At 40.4% G+C, this 20,039-nt stretch overlaps 2 protein-coding genes across 2 annotated transcripts in view; both read left to right on the forward strand.

Annotated features, from left to right (window-relative positions):
* Positions 1-15,917, forward strand: part of atp2a2b (ATPase sarcoplasmic/endoplasmic reticulum Ca2+ transporting 2b) — a 30,900-nt gene extending 14,983 nt beyond the window's left edge. The window contains exons 6-20 of the mRNA XM_056731405.1: positions 4,314-4,394; positions 4,973-5,058; positions 5,766-6,230; positions 7,793-7,881; positions 8,610-8,712; positions 8,881-9,012; positions 9,155-9,274; positions 9,376-9,594; positions 9,686-10,021; positions 10,127-10,347; positions 10,794-10,996; positions 11,499-11,584; positions 11,676-11,809; positions 12,460-12,577; positions 12,732-15,917. Coding sequence (XP_056587383.1) covers positions 4,314-4,394; positions 4,973-5,058; positions 5,766-6,230; positions 7,793-7,881; positions 8,610-8,712; positions 8,881-9,012; positions 9,155-9,274; positions 9,376-9,594; positions 9,686-10,021; positions 10,127-10,347; positions 10,794-10,996; positions 11,499-11,584; positions 11,676-11,809; positions 12,460-12,577; positions 12,732-13,001 — 2,663 coding nt within the window. The 3' untranslated portion in view covers positions 13,002-15,917. The remainder of the gene's footprint in view (positions 1-4,313; positions 4,395-4,972; positions 5,059-5,765; positions 6,231-7,792; positions 7,882-8,609; positions 8,713-8,880; positions 9,013-9,154; positions 9,275-9,375; positions 9,595-9,685; positions 10,022-10,126; positions 10,348-10,793; positions 10,997-11,498; positions 11,585-11,675; positions 11,810-12,459; positions 12,578-12,731) is intronic.
* A 132-nt stretch (positions 15,918-16,049) lies between these two features.
* Positions 16,050-20,039, forward strand: part of bcr (BCR activator of RhoGEF and GTPase) — a 53,913-nt gene continuing 49,923 nt past the window's right edge. Inside the window, exon 1 of the mRNA XM_056731404.1 lies at positions 16,050-19,085. Coding sequence (XP_056587382.1) covers positions 17,588-19,085 — 1,498 coding nt within the window. The 5' untranslated portion in view covers positions 16,050-17,587. The remainder of the gene's footprint in view (positions 19,086-20,039) is intronic.

Raw genomic sequence — 20,039 nt, forward strand, 5'->3', positions numbered from 1 at the left:
TTTTGCTTTTGTAAAGAATCAAGTCATCAAGGGAACAATAAAGAATCTTGATAGGCTTCGGAAGACATTTTTATCATTCCTTTAATTAAAATGCCCGAGGCTTGTACACATTTTAACTTTATAACTCTTTGTCATTAAACCAGCGTTATTAGGATAACATGAAATGGTTCTAAAATGATTTCTTGATCTGTTCTTAAAGGTGCTTCTGTCCTTGTCTAACCAAAAGTAGGTTACCCTGTTAGATGACCGTCTTCTAACTTGGGCTTTAAATTGAGCTCATGTTCTACATTTAAGTTTGGTTTAAGGGGCATTACAAATGTGTATTGTAGGGATAGTGAAACAATATTTTTAGAATGTTAGCTATGCAGAGCCTTTTAAGAACAACATTAAGTGACCTTCACTGGCTTTGTGTACTTAACAGAACTTAAAAAATAACATAACATGCCGATACATTATGTAGTGCTGCATTATATACTATATATTTTGTATAATGTGTAAATAATAATTTGTATAATAAAATAGACATATGTACAGTCTGTATAAATTGCAAACATGGAGAAGTGAGCTTTTCGTTCTACTAGCATATCATCTCCAACAAACGTGGTTTATATTACGTGTTAGCTCGACTGTAGTTTATATCAAAATAGCTTTTCCATTTTAGGTCATATATCGGTTGTGGGACTAGCACCCGTCATGCTGCCCCCCCATTAAAAAGGGCCTATCAATGCATGCACATGCTGGTCAAATCTTGGACCAGAAAAGGCAATCCAGCCAGCGTTGTATTTTCAGGTTATTTAAAGTCTTTTCCTAGAACATCCTGTGAGAAGAATCTAGATAATTCTTCTCTTCTTTTATAAAGTCATTTAAGTTAGGACGTCATCGCAAATGACTTATAAACGTCAAGTGTTTAAGCCGGCAAATGTATCCATCTGCTTGTTCATTAAAAGACTTGTTTGGGAAAGACTAAAGTTATTTACATTAGCTTTTTTAGTAGCAATTACTAACCCCCTCTCTGTTTGTGGAAAGTATGAAGCACTGGCTATTTTTATCCATGTCCAAACCAAACTTTTTTTTTCTAACATTTTATAGCATATGATGCTGTTCATTAACCCCTGCAGTGTTCAGGGCATTGTAGAAACCATATGATGTTTAAGATGTTAAACACTGTTTGACTGATGGTAGGGGTGGAAAGGTTCACAAAAGCCACGGTTCGGTTTGTATTAGTAATACAATAAATCATCACAATATATATAGCCTTATTATCCACCATTTACAGTATTTAAAAAGTTATTAATTGTTATTATTATGTTATTACATGTCATGTAACTATGTGTCCTCGTGTTCTCACGCTACGTATATAACCGTCAAAGTAGGGGTGGGCGATCTAGAAAAAAAATTCAAATCACGATGTTTTCCAGATAGATCACGATTCACGATTTTATCGCGGTTCTTCTTCAAGTTGGTTTTAAGACTATTTTGCAAATTAAAGGGGCTTCAATACAGCCAAACTAAGTCCCCATATAAAAATATACTCTTTACCATTTATATTTTGAAGAATATTTTAATCAAGTTAATATTTAATGCAAGTGCAAGACCATAAATCAGCTGTTAGCAAAAAACTTTACATTTAGAATTTTGTTTTTCATCTTGTTGCGGCACTCGGAGTAAAGCTGTGGAATGGGCGTGGAGGATAAATATTTTTGGCTGGGTATTTCGACTTTGAGCAGTTTTTTAAAGCCCTCATTTTCCACAGTCTTTATGGGATTCATGTCTTTGGCCAGGTAAAATGCGACCGCGTCAGTGACATCTTTCCACCGCTTGTTCATTCTGTCATACGGATACGGAGTTCCTTTCTCAAATGGTTCTTTCGCTAAAGTCGTTGTTTAGGCCTTTTAGTTTCCGTATGCTTGGTTGTACCTGATTTACTCGCGTGGGATCCCTTTATAATTTGAGTGTCGGCATACTCTTTCAGTCCCTTTTATTTTGAGGTGGTTAAAAAGGTTCGTTGTGTTGCCTTACGACGCTCGAATCTTATCATTGCCACATTTGCAAATAACTGTTGTTTGGGCCGTGTCAGTTGGGGAAAACCCAAACCATTTCAATATTACTGATGTAGAATTTTTTTTAGGGACCAAGTCCTCCGTGTTTCCCTCCATCTTCACTGACCGCGTCACTTAATCTTACTGAATTCACAAGCAACGTATACGAGCTTGTTAACATCTATCGCAAGTATGTTGACGAATTCTATAGAACACTACTATATAGGACGATTTAACGATTTTCCCGAAAAAGTGGATCGTGCAGTCATTTTAATCGTTCACGATCTAATGTCGTCATATCGCACACCCCTACGTCAAAGTCCGGTTCTAATGCTCAAGAACACAAGGACAGAGAATGCATGAAAGTACCCGGGTGTGTTCTCGATATGTGATGCATTGTATGCTGCCTTGCGCTTATGGGATCTGCTAGAATCCCAGAAATCACAGAAAACCACTCGCATGACCGGTCTCTACGAGAACACAAGTCTGTTCTTTGCGTTCTTGAGAAACGACCATAGATGCATTGTGACACGGACAATCATAAATTAAACCAATAGTTGAGATTCTGATACAGCAAGAGGGGAGTTGTTGTTAATTTCAACAGGCTTTTCATTTATTTGTAATAAAAAAGGTTTACAGCTGTTGGCCATAAATTCTAGCTGAGAACGAAAACAAAATATTTGTCAAATTAAAAGAATAGGCTGTAATGTAACCACAGTAACGGGCATGATCTGTGGTTGTCTATCGCTGCGGGAACTATTAAGTTGCTCTTTCCTACCCAACAGATCTGAACTTTTAGACTGTAGCAACACTTTTTTTCGTTAATTTTCACATTTCATTCTAATGGTGGCAGACGTAATACATTTAGTTTAAGTGGTAGGGGAAATGGAGGCGGGATGTTTGAGTACAATATGCGCTATACACATGCTTGCGCTTGTTGTTTGACCTCATGTGGCACCTCACGGACCACATGCCAGTGTCACGAGAGTGATTTGTTAGTAGACGGCTCTGGGTGGCTCCTGTTGCTCTGATGTTGCAGGCCGATCGGTCTGCGCAGCGCCACATGAAGTCCAAAAAGCCTGAACTGTGAGAACAGAGTGTTAGTCAATGCATTGAAGAAAACTGCGACCATGGATGTAAAAAAACACCAACCATGGATATAAAGACACGAGGTTGCTTATCAGATTCTCCCAACAAGCGACCATATTTTTTAAAAAGCCCCAAAACCTACAATTGTTTTTTTACAAGACTTGACACAAAATGCAACTTTGGTTTCTTTTTCTAAGACATGGCAACTACGCTGCTAAAGTTCACCCCTGTCTGTGCCAAATGGGAAGAAAGCATGTCGTGGTGTGCTTGACCGTACCGAACGATTCACACGCATCTCGAACAGTGACAAGTTCACGTTTTTTATGAACCGTTCCATCCGTGACTGATGATAGTTCTAGGAGCGCTTTTCCACCATCGTGCCGAACCGTTCTAAGCACAGTCTAAAATGGTTACAGTTATGTTTCCACTTCAGCCTGGTTGGACACGGCACGATTACAAATTGTTCTCGGCTTGGAAGACTCCGGCACGGAATGAATAAGCTCGGTAACACAAGAGACTGATCTCTACGAGCATTTTAAGGCAGTGCGTGACACGTTTGTGTTTATATTCTTAAAATTTCCGTTAAAAATTCCGGTGGAAAATGAAACCATTTACGTACGGGCTGGCAATGAGTGGCCAAAGTGGAACGATTAAGCAACAAGAACGATTTGGCGCGATGGTGGAAATGCACTCTTAGTCTGTGATGCAGTTGATTCTGAGATGTCTTAAGCCACAGCTGACCAAAAGGATGCACGTATTGAGAGACGACATACTTTTGGGGATTTCTATAAATTAAAATGAACCGTAAGGAATAATACCCAACAAATTGAGAAGGGATGTCTCTTTAGAACATTAAATAGTTATTGTAATTTTTATATGCCCATTTATGAGGAATATATACCGTTATGGATGTGACAATTAATTTACCTGGCTATGGAAAACTGCTTTGAAAACATGCCGTAAAAGCATTCAGAAATACTTCACATGGGTATTTAAACCGTCAAATATTGACGTCTGAATTATCATTATGATGAAAACCTTTGTTAAGGTCTTAAGGTTAACACTTACATGGAATTGCTAAATGTGCTTATAAATTCAGACATACATACCTCATTCATGTTTCATAATATAGCTTGCCGGGTGCTGAATTATCTCCATCTAACAGCATGGTTTGTTTCCTTTCAGTGGGTGACAAAGTTCCTGCTGACATTCGCTTGACTTCAATCAAGTCGACGACCCTGAGGGTGGACCAGTCTATTCTAACAGGTGAGGCCTGCATAATTTACTATGTTTTGTTTTTACACCACACTCATTAGATTTATTTTAACTTCAGATTCAGATTTTTTTCACATAGTGCTGTAGATTTGGCAGCAGCAGTGCAGTGATGCTATTGAATACACTGCCACAGTTGGCCACCTTATAAAGCCAGTTTAGTGGTTGATATGAGGTGGAAAATTAGACATTTTTCAGATAAAAATTAATTTGAAGAGAGGTCAGCTGTATTCAGTCTCTGCAGTCCTGTTAGGGGAAAAGACACAAAGGAAGCGCTCTTGTAGGAGTCAGGTCTTGCTTTACTGCCTTAATTGGTAACGGAATCACACAACTTTTTGGTCTTTTCAGCTCGGTCCTCAGCTATTTTTTTGGTTGAGACATTTTCCATTCTGAACAGAACTAAAGCACAATTACACAACTGCCCATAAAGCACTTATGCTTGGATACCTGCCTGATGAACTGCTAACCTGATCCTTATTAATTTCACTTTAATGGGTGGTCAGGTGGAACCATACTGTCTGGCTTGTAAGTTTTTGTTATTGTGAGCCTCTCATTATGTGCGCTTTTTGCAGGAGAATCTGTGTCTGTGATCAAGCATACAGACCCTGTCCCTGACCCTCGTGCTGTGAACCAGGACAAAAAGAACATGCTCTTCTCTGTAAGTCAGTCTTGACCTCACATGGCTGCTGTTGACATCATATTGATGGGACACACCACACAAAAAGAAAAATTCTGTAATGAATTTCTTGCCTTAAGAGTTCTCAAACTGTTTAGATTTCTTTGTTCTGTTAAATGCAAAGAAAGATATTTGGAAGAATGTTAGCAACTGTCGGTTCTGGTGGACCATTGACTACGAAAGGAATAACTATTATGTATTTTTTGTTCCGTTGAACATAAAAGATACTTTGAAGAATTTAGGAAAACAAACTGTTCTGTGCCAACATTGAATATGTTTTCTATAATGGTAGTCAATTATGCCCTTGCAATGTCAGTTGCTAACATTCTTCCAAATATCTTTCTTTGTATTCAACCAATCAAACAAAGAAAGAACAACTAGAGAGGGAGAGATTCATGACAGAATTTGTATTTATTTGGTTCTTAGATATAGTGATGCTTGCAAACATGGCTCATTTTTACGGTTTGATTTATTTCCAAATTGTTTAATGTTTTTTACGTTTATATATTTTAAATGGTTAATATTATACATAATTTATGATCATATAATTCATATATTTGAAAAAAAAAATTAAATCTTGCAGCATGTTGAGATCTTCAGTTCACCTAAAAAATCACCTTATGAGCAAAATCATAAAAACTAGCATGGTAACCTTAGTTGTTGCCTTACCCACAATTTTGCATTTGTAGGGTACAAACATCGCTGCTGGCAAGGCTGTCGGCGTAGTGATTGCTACTGGAGTGAACACTGAGATCGGAAAAATCCGTGACGAGATGGTATCCACGGAGCAGGAACGCACGCCGCTGCAGCAGAAACTGGACGAGTTCGGCCAGCAGCTCTCCAAGGTCATCACGCTCATCTGCATCGCCGTGTGGATCATCAACATCGGACACTTCAACGACCCAGTTCACGGCGGCTCTTGGATACGCGGGGCCGTGTACTATTTCAAGATCGCCGTCGCGCTGGCTGTGGCCGCCATCCCAGAAGGCCTGCCCGCCGTCATTACCACGTGCCTGGCTCTGGGGACCCGTCGAATGGCCAAGAAGAACGCCATCGTGCGATCTTTGCCCTCCGTGGAGACCCTGGGCTGCACTTCTGTCATCTGCTCTGATAAGACCGGAACACTAACCACCAATCAGATGTCTGTCTGCAGGGTAAGAATTTTGGGAATAGGATTTAGGAAATGGATTCCCACAAAAGGGAAAGTTTCCTTTTCAGAATGTATTCGATTTGCAATGAAGACATGATGAGTGAGTGAATGGCAAGCGTAAAATCATTTACAGGAGCTAATCCTTTAATTCTACTAAACTGCTTCTTCAAAGGGGAAATAATAACTTTCCACCCTGGGTTTTTACAAATTACGTTTAGCCCATAATTTCCTTCTGGCTAACAGTGGGTCTGTTATTGTTTAGAAATTTGTGGGCTGGGCTGCAGCCAAGCACTGAGAGCCATATTATTGCAATAACCATTGGGAGGAAATGCTCCTAAAATAAACTAGACCGATTCGGGACCGTATTTTTTGCGTGACTTATTGGTTTTGTAAGAAGTCGTAGGAAAACTATTTAACTTTGGCTTTTATATCTGAATTTTTTTTTAAACCGTTTTATTACAATTAGCATATTGACCTTTTTGTCAGGCTGCCCCAGGTTGTTGTAATGCCTCTTCATGTCTTTCATGTTTTTTTCCCCCATCCATTTCAAAGCAAAACATGCTTTATCTCATCTTCCAGTCTCTCGCTCTGATCAGTATGCAGTAGTCAGTTACTTGCAGTAGTGTTGCATAACCGACCTTGTGTGAGATCTAGCTCTGATCTACAGCAGTGCTCTTTCTGTAGGCTGTACATTATGTACAATCCAAATGTGAAAAACGGTAAACTTGAAGATGAATTCATTCATTCTCCGACTGCTAAAAATAAGACAAGCCTATATGGCGGCGTATCTTAACTCTGCCATGTTTCAGAAAGGCAAGCATTTCAATTTGTGGAGCTTGCCAGGGTGAGAATTAATATCACCAAAGCTCAAACTATAGATTAGATTATAGACATTTTTTGTTTGCTAAATAAACAAATATGTGAAATCTGGCACTATATAGTTACTTCTTGGGCAAAGTGTCGTCCTAGCGTTGTGACATTGAGATTTGCATGGGAAGGCACATATGCAATTACAAAATGTAACATTTGTTTCTTTTTCTTGTTTTTTATTTTCCACTCTCTGAAAACATGTTTGATGTGAGAGTAAAATCTCGGGTTGCTGTAGGTGAAGGTGTGGCAGGGCATCCGATTGTTTAAGTATTTTAGCTAATAACGTGTTCTGCGCAGTCCCAGGTACCTTAAGTATTTGCCTGTCTCTCTATTTCTGCTGTGGTACACCACGCCAGAGCCCTACAACATGAACGCTGTGCCACTGTACCATCCCACTCACTCTCCTTGCCTTCATTCTGTTCTGTTCCTGCCATATGCGGGATCTTATAATTTTTAGTGGTAATTGTTTTCTCCAAATGACAGTTCAGGCTTTTTAGTGGATTTTTAAAGCCCGTCTGACACAAAGTTCACTCTTAAGTGCATGAAGTGTGGGTTGTTACATATGTTCTGGTTCAGGTGTAGTTGGGATGTTTTTAGGAACAACTGGTTTGTTATATTCTGCTATGGAGTGTTCTGCCACCTGCTGGTGGAAACCTGTTTATTAAAATATTTTGGGAATGTCTTTTGTTTTTTCAGATGGTTATTGTAGATCAAGCCAATGGTAACAGCTGCTCTTTGAAAGAGTTCACCATTACTGGATCTACATACGCCCCCGAAGGACAAGTGTAAGGTTTTTTTGTAATACTTGTTTTATGTTTTTAAGATGTGCTCTCAGGGTTTAGCTTTCTTGTTTTTAATCTACATTTTATATGAATGTAGTTTTGTTTTTCAGTGTTATTATTGACCGTCATTTTTGATACAGAAGGTTCATTTAAACCTTCTCCACCCAAAAATAGAAATTTTCTCATTTACACACCCTCAGGTTGTTATAAACCTGTTATGAACCATTTTAACCAGTTCTTTGTTCTGATTTAACACAAAGAAAGATATTTGTAAAAATGTTTGCAATAGACATTTCTGGGACATCATTGACTACCATACTAGGATAAATTATTGTATTTTTTTGTTCCATTTTTATTTTTCCTATTATGGTAGTCGATGATGTTTAAGAAATGTCAGCTGCTTACATTTTTTCAATATATCTTTCTCTGTGCTCAACAGAACAAAGACATTTATACAGGTTTGGAAAAACCAAAGGTTGAGTAATTCATGATAGGATTTTTATTTTGGGAGGAGTATCCCTTGTGTTGTCAGTTCTGTCAGTTCTTTAACAAAATAACAAATGCCATTGAAAGTAGTTAATGGTTTGGAAATAATGAACTAATTTACCTTTTTTTACATTTTTAAATTGTTTAAAATTGTATGACACTATCTTAATTGTAAACAATGGTGTATCGTATTGAAATGTGAGTTGAGGACACTTTTGTAAAATCTTTTTATTAATTGGTTCCAGGTTTCATGAGGATAAACCAGTGAAATGCTCCCAGTATGATGCTCTGGTTGAAATAGCCTCCATCTGTGCTTTGTGCAATGACTCCTCTCTGGATTATAATGAGGTATGCCATGTCATATATAACTAGCTACACAACGCGTACAATAAACTGTTGACTTGTTATGTAATTAATTGCATTAAAATTAGCAACCAGATTGACAGCTCTAGTTTATATTTGTCCAGCATTTTACTGACACATACAAGGTTTTAAGCGATGACTCGTGAATTTCAGGCCAAAGGTGTGTACGAGAAGGTGGGAGAAGCCACGGAGACCGCCCTCACATGTCTGGTGGAGAAAATGAACGTGTTTGACACAGATCTGAAGGGTCTTTCCAAGGTTGAGCGAGCGAACGCATGCAATTCGGTAAGTCGCATTTCCAACTGCTGGTAGCAATATTGTTGGGTAATAAGTTCATGGAACTTCACATGTATTTCCATACGACGCCTCTCAGTGCTCCAGTGATTTAAGGGCTCTGATTTTTGAGGAATGTGTTGTTCTCTCTCAGGTCATCAAGCAGCTGATGAAGAAAGAACTCACTCTTGAGTTCTCAAGAGACAGGAAGTCCATGTCTGTGTACTGCACTCCTAACAAAGCTCGTTCCTCTATGGGCAAAATGTTTGTTAAGGTGACATTATACCCTGTTAAAACATGCTAGACAAAAGTAAATGTTTTGTGATTTAACACCTCAGTCGTGTTTTATTAAACTTATGCAAATTTTGGGTGCAGGGGGCTCCGGAGGGAGTGATTGACAGATGCACGCACATCCGAGTGGGTGGGGACAAAGTTCCTTTGACAGCAGGTATTAAAGAGAAGATCCTGTCTGTGATCCGTGAGTATGGCTCAGGACGTGACACACTACGATGTCTAGCTCTGGCCACCAGAGACAATCCCCAGAGTAAAGAAAGTTTGGTGTTGGAGGAGTCGAGCCGTTTCATTGAGTATGAGGTGCGAGCTTGATTCCAAGTGCACATCAGCGTTAAAGTTAAAAAATTAAGGGGGAAAATAATTTTTTACACGCTCTGTTTTTTCTTTTAAGACGGATCTGACTTTCGTGGGATGTGTGGGCATGCTGGACCCCCCCAGAGCTGAGGTAGCAGCGTCCATCAAACTGTGTCGTCAGGCGGGCATCAGAGTGATCATGATCACCGGTGACAACAAGGGCACAGCTGTCGCCATCTGCAGACGCATCGGCATCTTTGGTGATGAAGACGACGTATCACGCATGGCATACACCGGCCGAGAGTTCGACGACCTTTCTCCTGCTGCCCAGGGTGAGGCGGTGCTCAACGGCCGTTGCTTCGCCCGAGTCGAACCCTCCCACAAATCCAAGATAGTGGAGTTCCTACAGTCGTATGATGAGATCACTGCCATGGTAAGCTTGACGTCCACTGAAATCACAACAGATCAATTCCCCTTGTTTTAAACACATGAATATACTTTACACCATCTTAAAGTTGCTGTGTTGTTTGTCTAACAGACTGGAGATGGTGTGAATGATGCACCTGCTCTGAAGAAGGCTGAAATCGGCATCGCTATGGGATCAGGCACGGCGGTGGCCAAGACGGCCTCTGAGATGGTGCTTGCCGATGATAACTTCTCTACCATTGTGGCCGCTGTGGAGGAAGGTCGTGCCATTTACAATAACATGAAACAGTTCATCCGCTACCTCATCTCTTCAAATGTCGGAGAGGTGGTCTGGTAAGGATTCTTAAATTGTCTTTTTTCTCATTGGAACGTATATGTCAAAATAGTAGAATAGATATAAATAAGAATACAATTTTAATATTTAGACTACAAACATTATCAAGGCACATGCATTCTGCTAAATTAGACGAATGTTTGTTGAAAAGGTAAATACCTTCAATTCTGAGATCATGTTCACTTTAAAAATGATTCTAATATACAGTAGGTGAAATAATGATTCATCCTGTGTGCCAGCACAGAGCTAGTCGATTTCTTTTTAATTTCGTATTTGGCACAATTTAGTGTCCGCCCTAGAAGCGATACTATTAAAATGACAGCACTGTGAAGTTTATGTCTTACCAACAGCCAACGTATATCGCTGCCAAAGTCTTTTTGACACTCTTCCAGTTGTTATCTAATCGTGCATCTGACTTTGTGTGCGTGTGCTTTTTCTCTGGCAGTATTTTCTTAACAGCGGCTCTGGGTTTCCCCGAGGCTCTGATCCCAGTTCAGCTTCTGTGGGTTAATCTGGTGACTGATGGGCTGCCTGCTACCGCACTGGGCTTCAACCCACCCGACCTGGACATCATGAGCAAACCCCCCCGAAATGCCAGAGAGCCCCTCATCTCCGGCTGGCTGTTCTTCAGATATCTTGCGATTGGCTGTGAGTTCACCGTTAGCTGTTTTTGTTTCATCAAGTCTACGAGAAATGTTTGTAGTTGATGATGACACTTCCAGAATGATCTGAGCTATGTTTGTTAGTAATGGGTTGGCCAGACTTCTGAATTTAGGAATTGGCTTCATTACAGTTATTAAAAGGAATTTCAATGGGACTGACTGATGAAAAAATATTAAATGACCTTGCAAAATATTAAATGCAGAAGACAAATTTTTGTTAAGTTCTGCCCAAAAATCTGCATTAATGTGGTTTGACTTAATTATTATAAAAACTATTCATATTAAAAAATTAAGTGCGTTTTATTGTGTTATATACATTTCTCTTCTTGTTATTTAATTTATAGATTTTAATTAAAAAATGTTATGTACTTTTTGCTACCTTAATTCACATTAAATCCAATTTCATGAATTAAACTGTAACGTATGAAGAAACTCTCAATTAAGCCCCTGAAGGTGGGATTTGACATTCATTCTGTGTTTTTCTACAGGTTATGTTGGTGCTGCTACTGTGGGTGCTGCTGCGTGGTGGTTTGTCGCTGCTGAAGACGGGCCCAGGGTCACATTCTACCACCTGGTTAGTGACACCCCTCCCATTACACATTTCCTCATCTTCTCAAATACGCATCCAATCTAATATCTTAATCCCCTACGGTAATTTTTTCCAGAGCCACTTCCTTCAGTGCGGTCCAGACAACCCTGAGTTTGCGGGCGTAAAGTGTGAAGTCTTTGAGTCTCCCTATCCAATGACAATGGCTCTGTCTGTATTGGTCACCATTGAGATGTGCAACGCACTCAACAGGTTAGTCTTAGAAGTGCATTGAAATGAAGGCACATTTTATCTTCAAAGAGCACTTCACCCAAAAATGAAAATCCTGTCTTCTTTACTCCATCGAGTTGTTCCAAATCTGTATAAATGTCTTTGTTCGGATGAACACAGAGAAAGATATTTGGAAGAATGCTTTAACCAAACAGTTCTTGGCCAACATTGACTACCATAGTAGGAGAAGTGCTTTATACATTTCTTTGTTCTGTTAAACACAAAAGAAGAAATTCTGAAAAATGGAGGAAAGCAAACCGCTCTGGGGAAATTTTGACTACCATTGGAATATTTCCTTCTATGATAGTCACTGATGGCCAACTTTTTGGTCTAAATATCTTTCTCTATATCTTTGGGAGTTCTGTTTCACTGTGGGTGTTGTGATAGACAGGAGCTGAGCAGAGGGAAATTTCTTCTAGTCTCTTTCCACACTAACAGCTAATCTGTTGCCATTGTGCTGATGCTGACATCATCACTATAGCAACTAACTGCATATTGACTACACTGTTTGAACAAACATATCGGATCACTTGCTAAATGGCAGTAGAGACAATCTGCCCTCATTTAATAACCAAATCAGATTTGTTTGCAGTGTGTACCAACTCAATGTTTGATCCTTAATGTTTCCATAGCGTTTCCGAGAACCAGTCCCTGCTTCGTATGCCTCCCTGGGAAAACGTGTGGCTGCTGGGAGCCATCTGTCTGTCCATGTCCCTCCACTTCCTCATCCTTTATGTAGAGCCCCTGCCGGTAAGACATGTTGTTATATGCATTGGATCAATTACAGTACATTGGTTTGTTTTCCAAATTTTATTATCTTTTTTAATTTAGAAATATTATAACATAAGCGAAAACGTAAATGTACTTCCTTTATAGTAACCCTACAATTTGGCTTTCTCAACAGGTGATCTTTCAGATCACCCCACTGAACTTGACCCAGTGGCTTATGGTGCTGAAGATCTCCCTGCCAGTCATCTTGCTGGACGAGGTGCTCAAGTTCGCTGCCAGAAATTACCTGGAGCCCCTCAAAGACCTGGACAAGCCCACGGGCAGGTCCTGCTCGCTCAGCACCTGCACAGACGGCATCTCCTGGCCCTTCGTAGCTCTCTCACTCCCCCTGGTGCTGTGGATCTACAGCACCGACACTAACTTGGCCGAGATGTTCTGGTCTTGACTGAAATGAGCACAAAGAGCACACTATGTGTGTACACGTGTGCCGTATGCGTGGTTGTGCGTTTAAAGTGTGCCTCTGAAGCAGTGAATGTGTATAGGATGAAATTAACACACGCATAACAGTAACATAGAATAGCCATTTTTAACGTTTTTTTTGGTGAGGAATAAGCAGATCACGCAGATCTGAAGTCTTTGAGTATAAGTGACCGTTAATGTTCCTAGATCATTTGGGGAATTCCAGCATTCCAACAGTTTTTTTTTCACATTTTCTTTTAAATTAATCATTTTGTCTCAATGATAACTCATTTCAAACCAGTATGGTCATTCCGCTTTGTGCCCCGCCGTATCATGTGTTCATTGTGTACAAACACTATTTTATGCAATTTTTTGTTTTTGTTTCTGCTTCCATTTGTTTGTAACAGAGTGAAGTAGGGTAGAGTGGAAAGGGAGAAAGAGAGGGAGAATAGGACAGAAGGACTGTTTACTAATGTTTACCTTGTGTCTTCGGCGTCAATGTCATTCAGAGCCAACGGACAAGCATGGTGTTGCAAAGCAGCATGGGAAAGAGAGTGTGGGACTGAATGGTTAAATGCTACAAGGTCAAATCCCAGGATAAAAGCTGCATGTTGTGTACTTGCATGCATTGTGTGGGTTTACATTTATGATTTGTTGCTGTAAGTAATTTCATTAGTTTTTCACTATTAACCTACCCCACACTTTCGATTAGTAAAGCCGGTTTTTCTGCACTAGGCAGAGCACAGCTACCTCAGGACTGTCAGAATAGACTCTCTGGTTGCTTTTTCCACTTAGATTTACACACGGCTTGTACACATTAGACATCGACTGCATGAGGTGTGCCTCTATTTGGCTTGTGATAACAAAAAAAAACTCATTCCATTGGCCCTAACTAATGTTTTAAGTTTTTTTTTTTCATTGTATTTTATAATTGAATGACTTGCATTAACTTAATTTGGGTTTTTTCTTTTTGAGATGGGCTGGGGTGGGTTTGGAATTAAGATGTAAATGTTACCGTTATGGGTGGGCGGGACTGAGTCAAAGGAGTAGAAAATTTAACAAGCAAAGGTGTAGGTGTTGCATTCAAAAAGTGAATTTTACGATGCAAAACCAAAATGTTTCACACAACCTTTTTTCTACTTTTAAGAAAATACACTCATATGAACTATTGAATTAAAATGTCTTAATGTCTTCATTTTGCAAACTATTCTTTCTGTTCTGTTTTCTTTTTGCGAGATGCAACACATCAAGTTTTAAAGGCAAATATACTTGAATAATGAAATTTTATGTACAGAGCTGAGCACAAGATTGACAGCTGGGAGCAGCTTCCTTGTGAAGCTGCATCTTTTTGCCCCCACCAGAGCCATTGAGAGAGAGAGTCGTGGCAACAGAACTTCAAAATGTTTATGCGTCAAGTGATTCATGGAGCCTTCTGATAGTTCCGGGAAGTTAAATCCTTTAATTCTTTCATATTTTTCATTCATTATATGACTTGCATCTTAAAATGTGGTAAACGTTTGTCACAATCGGTCTGTTTAGCAGCTCCATGCGTTACTACTATTCCGGAAACCACCGCCATTTGTGTAAAAAACTGTTCCATTGGAGTCAATGGAGTTGACGTTACTCTCTCTCAATGTCTATGGCCCCCACCAGCCAGTCTGGTGGAGGGGCCTGTATATTTGAACACAGCACAATTACCAAACGGTACAAAGTACGTTTGCAACATTTAGATGTACATGGCATTATATTAATCGCTTGCTTGCTGTAATGGATGCATGTCTCTGACTTTGCCCTCACTGTGGTTTTGTCAAGTTTCATGTAACAGCCATACACTTTTACTATAAATGCCTTCGTGGGCCTCTATCCCTAAGTCGATCGTAACACATTCCTCCACTTGGCCCTTTCCCCCAATAAATGTCCTGAAGCCTTGCATTTTCTGATATTTGCTTTATTGGACCAACCAATACAAATCGAGGCTACATTTATCTAAAGTAATCATATTGGCTTGAGAAAACATTCCACTTAGTATATATAACTGAAATATGTAATTCTTAAAGTGTAGTATAAACATTTGTTGGTCAGATTATCTTTTAGTTGTTTCCTAAATCCCAAATTAATACTGTGTCTGAAAGGCAATGAAGTTAGTTTTCATCATTAGGTTTTTATCACATTGGTCCGTACACTGTGGTCTGGTTTGCTCAGGAACTAAATTCGGATGTTGCTGTTAAAAAGAAGCTAATCGAAACTCATGCTATAAATATAAAACCTTTTTTTTAATCGTTAAACCATTCTGACAATTAGTTTAATGTGTTTAATTAAATGCTAAATATTTATTTTATAGTGCACTTTAGAGTTTTCATTACCTTACAAAATATTTAATATTTTATACATAAATTATGTCTGTCTTTGGCAGTTCAGATCGGTGTTCCTGCCCTTTTCTTGTGTTGGGAAACCTCGGACTTCTGTGTTGTGCATGATTTTTTTGGAGTAGCTTTGAGTTTTTGAACATGCATGTCAATTGTGCAAACCTAGCCACCATTGCATTGAGGGTTCACATATAGGGGCATTCCATAAAAATGGTGAGATAATAGTAGACTCGTAATAAAGACGTAATAAATCATAGACACATTAGAATACGTGTGTATGGAATTGAACTGTACCATCAGTCCTCTACCCTGCATGATGACATGTCTAACATTGCGGATGCGAGCAGAGTTTGCTGCATTGTTTCTGTGTAAATTGTCATTGTTTTATATACATGTACTAGTATAATGCATGCCTTCAGTTGTAATTAGCCAAATAATTTGATCTATATTTCTATAACAACTTGCTGTGTACATTGCTGTTAAATGGTATACGAATACACATCATTTTACAAATAAAACTCGCCAGTTTAATTTTATTAATGCCCATGTTCATTCTGTGTCTCATGAATGTATGTGTCACCTGATTTACTTAGTGGTCTAGGTGGAGTAGTCTGCGATCCAATGACGTCATTACCGAATTGTCTATTTGCCAGCAAGCTTCAAGTGTATACAATAATACAATATAATGAAGTGCAAAATGAAAGCAGAATTAATGTTTTTGTATGATCCTAGTTGTAAATCCGTAAGTAAACCGTCTGGCTGCTGTAACATCTCCGACTGAACACTTGAAGGCGACACATACAAAGTGTGACGCGGGGACACGGTCCAAAAACAATGACATCATCGAATTTCGCATGTAAACACAGCCGCATCCTTTATGAAACCAAGGAAAAAAATTAATTTCAGAATAGCAGCAGCGGAGGATATCATACATTTACATTACATACATTTAGGCATTTGGCAGACGCTTTTATCCAAAGCGACTTACATTGCTTTATCCTATACATTTTACATAGGTATTTGCAATCCCCTGGGATCGAACCCACAACCTTAACGCAATGCTCTTACCACTGAGCTACAGGAAAGCTATCATAAAGCAAGTTTTGATTATTTAATTTGAAAACAAAACGGACAATAAATATGTCATTATTGCTAATTCGACTAATAGAAAACGTGTACATAAGTATAAGATAAAGATTTTTTAAACGAGAAGCATGTCAAAGCAAATATGCAATGCATAGTGTATGTGTGTGTTCCTGACACGTTCAAAACCTTCACGCATTCAAAACATTTGTACCACATGTAAATAAAGTTTGTGGTCAGAACAACACCACATATTACAGTTCTATTGTAATCTTCGAAACCACCTCAGTGGAGCAGTGTGTAACTTTAAATGGAACCCGTGCTGTGAAAGCTGTCACTCATGTCCCGTAGCCCCGCCCCTTCCTGCAGCACTCGGGCGCTTCACCGACAGAGGCATAACGTACAGCACACTCGCGCAATCTGCACGCGCAAATGATCGGAGACAAAATGGGATAACCGTGTGAATCGTCAGAGGTTTTCATCGCTCACAAAAGCAGCAGGAGCAAGCAACCAACCATCCGAGGGGAGTGTTTTCTGTCATTTACGTTTATTTTTCAATATCCATTCTCCACAGACGCAGGCACAAAGGGCTTCGGGGATGATGGTGATAAAAACGATATCGCACTACGAGCGCAGGACAACGGGAACGCAACGTCATAAACACGACGCAACCTTGTTCAAAGCTGCCAGCTTGATTTAAAAAGCGTTTTATTTGAGTGTTTTGTTCATCCTGTGTGCTCTGGAGAACAGATGCTGTCATTGTGTCCGAGATTTGTGCTCGTGATATTTCGCGAGCGGTCTCGTCGGAATGTTACGCGAGATGAGAACGTGCGCGTCTGTATTGTTTCCGAGCGAAATGCTCAGTAACGGTCATTCTGACAGCGACGACAATTTTGCAAAAGAAAGATTGAGACTTTTAACGACCATTCCTGGCAAATCATGAACGACGTGTTTTGTAAACATTTGCATTAAACGTTATTTAAATTCGCCCTATTATGAATGGGAATTGGCGATTTTTTCTTACTCTTGTCAGATTTGGCTAGCATCGCGTAATTTCCCACGTTGTCGGTGTTTTTCTGAGCAATTTGATATTTTCTCGCACTAGTTTAAGTGAATACGTTGAATGCCAACAATGGTGGAGCCTGTAGGATTCATTGAAGCGTGGAAAGCGCAGTTTCCAGAATCGGAGCCCCCCAAGATGGAGCTGAGGTCTATTGGGGGCATCGAACAAGAACTGGAAAAGTGTAAAGTCTCCATAAGACGATTGGAAATGGAGGTAAATAAAGAGCGTTTCAGAATGATCTACCTTCAGACGCTGTTGGCAAAAGAGAGAAAGAGCTACGACAGGCAGAGATGGGGCTTTAGAAAGCCACCTCACATGAATGAAGGGGACCAACAAGCTGTGGGGCCCGATTCTCAGCATCTCCATCCACAGGAGCACGGACAGGCAGAGCGAAGGTTTCAGCCTGCGGGGGAGATCAGAGCGAAGCCACGACCTCCCCCTGCCAGGAAGTCAGCCTCCCACGGTGATGGACTGGAGCTGCAATCAGCATATGAGGCGCACCAGGCAGGGCCGGGCGGTGAGGCGGATGGGCTCTCGCCATCCACACAGAGGGGCGGGGTCTCCCCTCGGAGGCCCCATCCACCTCCTGACAAGGAACTGCCTTCAGATCCGTCCTCCAAAGATAAGCTGGGCATGGGGCTCGGGGTGGCGGCCTTGCGTTCGAACTTTGAGAGGATCAAACGGGCTAACTCGCACTCTGCCAGTGATGGCAAGGGAAGCCAAGAGAAACCTTTTTATACCAACGTGGAGTTTCATCATGACAGGGGCTTGGTAAAAGTCAATGACCGTGAGGTTTCCGACAAGATCAGCTCTCTTGGCAACCAAGCCATGCAGATGGAACGGAAAAGATCTCTACACTCACTGCCGGGCAACCTCGCGACGGTGGCGGGCGATTTGCGCACAAGACCTGTCTACAGGGGGCGCTCTACAGAAAGCACCTGCGGGTATGATGCTGAGTATGAGGATGGAGAACCCAGCCCTCGGTATTGTAGAGACAGTGCAGCAAGACCCAACGGGGGTAAGCCACCACCGCCGCCATGGCAACCATCTGAATTCCAGCCATATACCAGTGTTTACGTCGGAGGGTTGATGTCAGAAAGTGGTGATGGTAGGGTCACTATGCGAGACCACGGAGGAAGCGATGACCACCTCACCTGGCCGAGAAGGTCTTACTCACCTGGAAGTTTTGAGGATGCTGGGGGTGGGGGAGGAGGGTACACGCCAGACTGCAGCTCTAATGAAAACCTAACGTCCAGTGAGGAAGATTTCTCTTCAGGACAATCCAGTCATGTGTCGCCCAGCCCTACGACAGCCTACCGTCGCCCCCTCCGAGAGAAGAGCCGCTCGCCCTCTCAAAACTCCCAGAATTCACAGCACTCGTTTGACAGCAGCAGCCCCCCCACACCACAGACTCAGAAAAGACACCGGCAGCAACATGTTGTGGTGTCCGAGGCCACAATTGTAGGTGTAAGGAAAACAGGACAAATCTGGCCCCATGATGGAGACTCTATTGCTTCCAGCAGGGCATCCCATGACAACAGTTACCATGGAGATCTAGGTGAGTAATTGCTATGAACTCTTGTGAACTTCTACGTATTCCTGTTGTTTTAAAGCTGTTGTGCCATTTTGTCTTGTTCTATCAAAGATATAGAGGATTCTGGCTAACAATGAAGAGAAAATTGTTTTTAAGCACAGGAAAGATTCATGCTTTGTGCTTTCGGTATAGTATACATGCCGTACTTTGTGTAGTACAGCAAACAGTGGATGATGTCATTACCAAGCTGGTACACTGGGTAGCAATTTGTAGCATGAATTGAATAAATGCACCTCAGTGTTTTAGCCTGATACACATTTTACTGAATATTACTTTTTTTATGACGGATATTCTTAAAAAAACTTACTTTTGTGGATTATGCCAGCCAGATTAATATTTTTCAATTTTTACAGCCACAGAAAAAATAAGAGATCACTGCATGTTTGATGGCCATTCCAGTCCATTGTCTGTTGGATTTCCAACAAAATCAAACCTGAGGAGTGACATAAGGCGACCCTCAGCAATATGAAATATTGAGAGAATGCAAAAAACCATTTTTTTTTTTAAATGATCCTTGAATTAATGTGCATTAGTATTCCATGGTTAAAAATGAATGTGAACTTTTTCTTAGCACTTCTTGAAACTTTTTTGTTACTTTGACCAGTTGCTTCGGATAAAATTTTCTAAAAATAGCAGAATACTCAGAATTTAGTGAAAGTGACCCATTTGTCCGATATGGTGACCCATACCCGAAATGTGACCTCTGCATTTTACCCATCCAGAGAGTAATGAACACACACACAGCAACCGTGAACACGCCTACACCCGGAGCAGTTTTGGAGAAATAATATAACTAGTCTTAGTCTAGATTTTGCTAATCTAGTTTAAATTCTCCTGTTTTAAACTAATGTTTAGTTTTTGTTTCATGCTTGCCTGCATCAGTCAGACTCCATGGCAGCATCTTGTTATGGCTAGAAC

The sequence above is a fragment of the Triplophysa dalaica genome, chromosome 19, assembly GCF_015846415.1.
Source record: "Triplophysa dalaica isolate WHDGS20190420 chromosome 19, ASM1584641v1, whole genome shotgun sequence".
NCBI lineage: Eukaryota > Metazoa > Chordata > Actinopteri > Cypriniformes > Nemacheilidae > Triplophysa > Triplophysa dalaica.